This window comes from Dreissena polymorpha, chromosome 1, assembly GCF_020536995.1.
Source record: "Dreissena polymorpha isolate Duluth1 chromosome 1, UMN_Dpol_1.0, whole genome shotgun sequence".
Taxonomy (NCBI): domain Eukaryota; kingdom Metazoa; phylum Mollusca; class Bivalvia; order Myida; family Dreissenidae; genus Dreissena; species Dreissena polymorpha.
In genome coordinates this window covers 159,344,734-159,352,248 of record NC_068355.1, presented here as the reverse complement: position 1 = coordinate 159,352,248, position 7,515 = coordinate 159,344,734, and the positions used below count along the sequence as shown (strand labels likewise).

The following is a 7,515-nucleotide window of genomic DNA, read 5'->3' as shown; positions in this document are numbered from 1 at the left end:
TGTAACACGTGCCAACCAAGCATAGTTAATAACATGTCGCTCACACAAATGCGTGATAAACTAACATGTGAAGCTACTTTGGTGTTTTGATTTTAAAATAAAAATGCTTCTTATGTAGATAAGAGTTTGGACTTTCCAGTCTCGTTTCCGGTACTACGATGCGACGTGTTTATGATTAACACATGCCTTTGAAATGCTGAAAAGTATGTCTGTATTTACTTTAAAATTTCTGGAATAAGAACAGAACACAATCAGAACAGGGGAATACCTCTGAATGAAAGTGATCTCTGCAAAGATTAAAGAGTTCTAAATATATAAACAATATCGGAAATCTAAAAAAAAGACAATGGAACATATATTGACAGTAGAAGATATAGATGCGCTTGATGATATAGGGACGGCGTTTGAGATATGTGAGACGTATGATATCCCCACAGTGGGACTTGACACATTAGAAGACATTGTTAAACGTCTCAAAATGCATTACCTTGCCAGAAAACATGGCAGTTACAGGAAAATGGTATGTAGCTGTTGTACTATGGATAATCTCCTTTTTCTATTATAAACTTAAAGTGATATTATAGACATTTTTACTGTTGAATTGAGCTGAAAAGAATTAACAGGTCAAAAGAGTTAGTTAAAATGTGGTTACTTATCAATTATCTGCAAATCATCTTGCTACCGGTTGTTTATAAAAATATATTTTATATTCTTATATTCGATATCTTACGTGACCCACCCAGTCCCGTAAGGCGAAATGATCCTTAAAACAAAATTGTGTCTTTGTGTCGTATGAAGGAATCTTCACTAAAACTAAATTTAGGTTCACATCGTATATGCATGACCAGTTGTCAAACGAAAGTACGGTTGATATTCAAATGCATTATTTTTCTCTTTCCGGGATATTGTTTTAGTATGTTGATGCTGCATTAACAAATATAAGTGTATATGAAGTGAAAACACCAAAAATATACAACGGTTGCGATAGACACCTATAAACTGTTAGATGCCCATAATATCACTTTTAACTCGCAATTATATAAATGTTCATAAAATTGAAGTGATTTTGTTTAACACGTTTCTAATTTATCACGCTCTTTCTTTTCTTACAAAAGGTACTGTCGGAATCGGAAATAATTTTTCTGAACGATTCTAAACACGTACTAGTATTGAATAAAAATACAAGCATACACATAGGTGTATATTATAAGATTATGTCATATATTGTTGTGTTCATGTTGAAAGTTGTTTAATATACTCAAACATGTTGACTTATTAAAAAAAATAACAAAACAAATTCATTCCATAATAAACAACGACTGTAAATGAACTCCACTTAAACGATCGGTTCAAATTAGAAGTTGGTTATACATGTATTCGGACGACATGCTAACAGAAACGTACATATCGGTAATTTGACTGGTTGTTAACAATAAACGCGAAACCGGCATGATATGTGTATACATAAGAATTGACGGATTATCGCCTGTTTGAGTTTAAGCAATAATTTAGAGTTCTTCGTTAAAAGCAACCTTCATCGAAACGACAAAACGTTGGTTGCCGTACAAAATGCCAAAATAAATAGGCATGTTCTAGGAAAAGCATTTGTGGAACAATTTCCTTTATTTCGTGATCTTTTAATGAAGATTAAACAAGACATCCAAATGTGTTACTAAATAACCCAATATCCGTTGAAATGTATGGAGAACCTATTTTAAACTACCCACTTGTCTGTTAGAACGTGTTCTGATGTGGCTTATATTGATATTGCAAATAGAAGCACGTGTAAATGAGTTGTCTGAAGCATACATACAAGTTTTATGTTATTGCATTAATTGTATTTATATATGTTTAAATCTCAGTCAGTGACGAATTTAATTTAAATATTTAGTTGGTATTGTGTGTTGTTTAATAAGGAATGACCATAAAATCGTTCAAACAAATGATTGATTATATTTTATTAAAGCAGTTGCAGTTTTGCGTAATGAATATGTGTAAGCACAAAAGGAAGTTAAAATAAATATTTCTGTTTTACTTTTTATTAAAAATACCTTTTTTACCTTCCCATAATGAGCTTTGCCTCTCTTGATAAACGAGGCTGGCAATTTAATGTGGGCTACTCAATGAAACCATGTTGGATAAATGCTTTCAAAGCTTTAATTTTTATGAAATTCGATTCCGTTAAGAGAAATATGCAGTGTTGACAGAAATTAAAATTAAAAATGCACTCATGAAAACCTAAACGCTCACAATATTTCTAAATATGCGAACGAAACTATATCTTACTTTAGCATTAAACGATTTCTTGTTTATCATTTAAAATGGAAATGTGAAACCATTACTTATATTGGCAACTGCATGTTGTTATTTTTTAGCGTTGCTTAATAATGCAGACTTATAATCCATTTCACATAATTTTAACAGAAAAAAATGTTTCTACCAACATTCAAAATAATACCGATTCAACTCACCCTTGATAGATCAGCGAGTCCATGGCTCGCGATGGCAAAGAAGACAAAACTAAGCGACAACAATTGATCGAGATGTTCCAGAAACTGCTGCAGATAGTTCAGCCCTCCGATGAGTCCCACAATCAAAAGTTCGTGAACGACTTTCTCTCCAGCGACGGAACAACGGATAACATTCTGGAAGACTGCAACAAGCGCATTCGCGAGTTGGGAAAAGACGAGGCGGTCCTGCTGGTAGCAGGTATCAACTTTTTAAATGTTAAAACTTAAAACCATACTCGTTATCACTGGTATTGTTTGTAAATAAAGATTTTTTATGTCTATGTTTACAATTTGTTTACCAAAAGTATTGCACAATTTTGTAAGCTGTAACGTTGTGGTACTATTGAATAGAATTTGAATCGAATATCGATGCCTATCAATATATTTCTTAACGATGTATCATGTATTCCTAAGGTGAAACAAATGCAGGTAAAACAAGTTTCTTGAACCTGCTGTTTGGGATGGATATTCTCAAAGTTAGCGCGCTGTCGTGCACCTCCCTTATCACCTCTGTACGGTACGGCCCGAGGCAACTGTTCAAGGTCATCTACAAGGACCAAAGCAAGCCCATTTTTGAGACGGAAAGCCTCGATACGTTTCACAATATCGCATTTCCTCGTGGGAAAGAGAGGGAGATAGATCACGGAGTGAAGGAAGCACGAGTCTATTTGCCATTAGATATCCTTAAGGTAATACACATGTCATTTATGTTCAAGCATAATGAACCTTAATAGTGTTATACATATTTAAGACGTTTTCTTATTTTTGAGCTAGCTGTGTGATATGGTATTGTTCCTATTTTTGTTTTAAATGTTGTTCACATGTATAAATTGTGTGTCGTATAATAAAAATGCAACCAAACAACTTATGCAGGGTGGCCTTGTTCTTACGGATTCACCGGGTATTGGCGAGAACGACTTTTTGGAAGACTATTTAATGGAGTACATAGCCGAGAATGACATACTCGGCTTCATCTACGTAATATTCTCCGACAATGCCGGTGGTGTTCAGGAAGACAGGGTATGCATCCGTTTATTTAATATAGTAATAAAACAGTTATGAAATAGAACGGAATTTCATAAACACATACATTTATAGAAGTTTTACTGTTGTTTTGAAATGATGTTTGCGGTCTGTAAAACTTGTTTTAAATCTATAAAATTGTATACATTACTTTATGAAAATTTAAAAAAAACAATTATCAATTTGACAGTTTTGTGTTAGTGATATCAATGAATAATACTTACTGAACACACAAATGTAACCATATATGGGCAATTGAAAATTAAAAAAGGGGGAATATCATTTCAGCTACTTCAATTACTAAAACTTGTTATGCAAGAGCAAAAGAAGAACGACAAAGCACTTCCGTTTGACCCCAAAGCCGCCCTGTTTGTAGCCAACAGATTCGATGCCGTTGAGGAATCGGCAAAAGAAACAGTCAAGGACCATATAACATCTAAACTGAAGAGCTGTTACCCGCAGTTCGACGACTCGAAAATCGTGTTCTTTTCCGCACATAATGCAAAACGCGATGTAACAGCTCACCCTGATTACATCAGCGATAACTTCCGGACTCTCCTCGACTCTCTCAGCAGGCTGTATTCGTATGTTACAGAACGCCGCCTCAGGATTTATTACAAGTAAGTTCTATTGTGTGTGTATTTATTGCGTCTGGAAACTCATTCATACATTAACTGAATATCTAAAATGAAGTGTGTTAGTTATATTCGTGCGTTTAATATACAATACCGTATTATATCAGCAGGATCGTCTTTGTAAGGATTACAGTTGCTAATGTTTGTATCTAATACAGATGGATTGAGCATGTTCTTCAACGAGTTAGCCATGTCATGAAATCAGCGACAACACGACTGGCTCTGTCACAACGAGCAAACACAGAACGATCTCGTAGACACAGGCATAGATTGGAGAAACTACAGACTGATACTGATGCCGTCATTAAGGAGTTGCGAGCGGAAGTTGTGGTTCAAACTAAGAAGATATCGCAGGAGCTTCACAGACATTTGCAACAACCGATGACAAAAATGCGCCTTACATCGTCGTGGAAAGACGGCGAAATACCACAGGTGACGTCCGAAATTCGTCACGCAAGTCACTGGTTATGGATCAAACAACGCGTAGACACAGCCTTTTACGACAGGGTATATACAGAACTTGAAGACTGGAGTTTTGAAAACAACACCATTGATACGATTGAAGCGGAAATAGTAGCATGCATCGAGACAAAACTTGGTGTTTTACAAGCTGAGATTACGTCATCGGAGAATTCGCTGAATACTACCAAACAGTCAACGGATTCCTCGGATAGCGACACCCGACGAATGTCACTTAAACGCATCAGTTTGAAACCAAGCCTGATTGAAATACCTGACAAATTACCTGTGAAATTAGCTCATAGAATTAAACCAATCTTTGCGTTTGGTAGGAAGAAGGAGACAATGAGATTCGAAAAAGATCCGGTGCAATGGGCGGGAAGGCGATCAGAAAAGTTGCTGTCACAGTTGTTGAAAAATAAGAAACAAAGCGGTAAGGGTCCATTAGACATTTTGCTGGAAGTTCTCATGCAAAGGCCTTCCGACCTGATTGATCTTCTTGAAGAAAAGATACCAACAATTATAAAAGCAAACGTAGGGCTATTGGATAAACTCGAAGAACTCGCCGTGGATCACAGGCGAGATGCGTATATGTATGAGAAAATGCTAGAAGAAATTGAAGGGCTGAAAACTGTACTCAAACATTACGGAGAAGGTTATGTTTTTGTGAATGATTTCAAACTTAGTGAAATCCGCATCATAACTGGCCAACTTGGAGACGGTCAGAGTCTCCATAAAACATTCCGCTCATTCTCCATGATAAAGGACGATGAACAAAGTATCGAAGGGCCTATCGCAAGAGATGCTCCCCACGGTCTGTGGACCTATTTGCACGCTGGGATTTTTCAGAGAGATGGGACGGAGAAGCCGATAACGATAAAATTGTACACGACAGCGTCCGGAATGAGTTGCAACCAACGCGAAGTCGCAAAACTGAGGTACATATTCTATATGTTTTTTAATGCAGAGTAAATAATTGCAAATAAAAATATTAACAAACAAACAAGGAACAAGTATCGGATTATGGGATTGTTGGGCGTGATAAATTAGATAAATATCATTATAATAAACATCTAATTAAATGTTTAAAGGAATAATTTAAAAGCCCGTAGATAAACATATTGTTTTTATACATACAAATTGAATACATTTGGAATTTATAATAAACATGCCATATTTTGTGTCTAATTACAGATCCCTCTTGAGTACAGACTCCCATCTGGCCGAGTTCTTGGGAATACACCATACCGATGCAATAATTCCTGCGTATATATTTGATCAAAGACTGGTGTCACTGTCGAAGTTTCTGAACAATTACGACAAACCGGACGATTATGTCCACAAAGTTTTGCTCGAAACAGCCAACGGACTGTTAAACCTCCATTCAATGGGGCTTGTACACATGGAGATTTCGCAACATACCATAACAGTAATGTTAATAAATTTACATCATATATTCAGTTGCTATAGGCAACATTTGTTATTTAAACCTTTTATTCTTCAATAATTGTTTTGACTGTTTTAATGTTTTGTTGTTGTAGTGTATTGTTTTTGTCCTTTATTACATAGTAATTTGACCACTTGACTTCAAAACAAATCTAAAGGATGTAAGCGAGACTTTCTTGATAAAACTTTTGATTATTCCTATATTTCATAATAAAACGATCTTTCCCATTGTTGAATAAACACATTTGCTTATGTTTTTACAACTTGATGCCAATAGTTCGTTTTATATACAAGTTGATTCTGTTCACTAGGTCACAGAGAAAGGAGACGTAAAGCTTACAGGGGCGTGTGTACCAAGAAAGGCATCGTTCCCCATTGACGGTGAAGCAAAGGTGGGAAACTTCGTGTACCTGCCTCATGAGGTCTTGAACGATGAATTGTACATCACATCTGGAGACGTGTATGGGTTCGGACTGTTGATGTATGAACTGATGTACGATCGACAGGCGTTCGATGTTCAAAGGTCTTACAGAATTCGTGATTTTGTTCAAGACCTTAACCCTGAGGCCATGTTGCGTTTGGACCAGGATAGCGGGGGACTCCCCGGTACAGTTGTTCGCCTCGTCCAGATTTGTGTGAAGAAGTTGAATAGCGAAAGGTCAACGATCAACACTGTACTGAACCAACTTCAGGTAATCGGTGACGATCTGTCGAAAGCTTTCAGACGGTCAGTCAGAGAAACTAGCTGGCGCCCACCGAGAAAATTCTCTGGCAGAAATATGCATTGAAGATTTCAGCCAAAAAAAAAAAACTCGATTTTTAACTGAAGGTGCCAGAATATATCTTACTTATCATATGCGCAAAGAAATAATACGCAAAGTCTTGTTATCCAGATACGTTCACGCTGTTGGTTTGTTTATGAAAACAATGTATTTTTATGTCTACAACATGTGGTGCTTAATGATAAACTACATGTATGAGCCAGATGTAGAATATTCCGTTATGGTTTCCTCAATTTCTGTTTTGCAATGACTATTCCGTTAGGAGTTTTGTTAATTTACTACGCACTAATATGTATAACAAGAGCCACGATCTGTGAAAACCGGGCTCTATGCATGCGCTTGAAGAGGCGTCACAGATAAGCTTGTGCATTTCGTTAAAATATATTTTACTTTTAAAGTAAGTCTCTTGTTAACGAAAATCCAGGCTTAGCGAAAAGTGTCTGCGAAGGATAATCTGGGACTGCGCTTTACGGAAATGTGTTTAGTCCAGTTTTCCCAAAGCGAGCCGCATAATTAATATATTATATATGTATAAACAAGGATGTGCATAACGTCCTATGTCAAACTTAAACGCTTATTGTGTCAAATAATGATGAGAAATTGAGTGAAATATTTGGGTTTTCTTTATGTACGAAATATTGACAAGTATATCAAAAAGAT

At 36.1% G+C, this 7,515-nt stretch overlaps 1 protein-coding gene across 2 annotated transcripts in view; it reads left to right on the top strand.

The window, feature by feature from the left end:
- Window positions 1-7,252, top strand: part of LOC127858131 (uncharacterized) — a 13,421-nt gene extending 6,169 nt beyond the window's left edge. Inside the window, exons 1-8 of one of the 2 annotated variants that reach the window (XM_052395048.1) lie at window positions 17-520; window positions 2,481-2,709; window positions 2,925-3,199; window positions 3,384-3,530; window positions 3,822-4,153; window positions 4,327-5,565; window positions 5,822-6,056; window positions 6,385-7,252. In XM_052395048.1, coding sequence (XP_052251008.1) covers window positions 347-520; window positions 2,481-2,709; window positions 2,925-3,199; window positions 3,384-3,530; window positions 3,822-4,153; window positions 4,327-5,565; window positions 5,822-6,056; window positions 6,385-6,861 — 3,108 coding nt within the window. In that variant the 5' untranslated portion in view covers window positions 17-346 and the 3' untranslated portion in view covers window positions 6,862-7,252. Of the gene's footprint in view, window positions 1-16; window positions 521-2,480; window positions 2,710-2,924; window positions 3,200-3,383; window positions 3,531-3,821; window positions 4,154-4,326; window positions 5,566-5,821; window positions 6,057-6,384 lie in introns of those variants that run through there. The other variant, XM_052395037.1, reaches the window with a different exon arrangement.
- The last annotated feature ends 263 nt before the right edge of the window (window positions 7,253-7,515 follow it).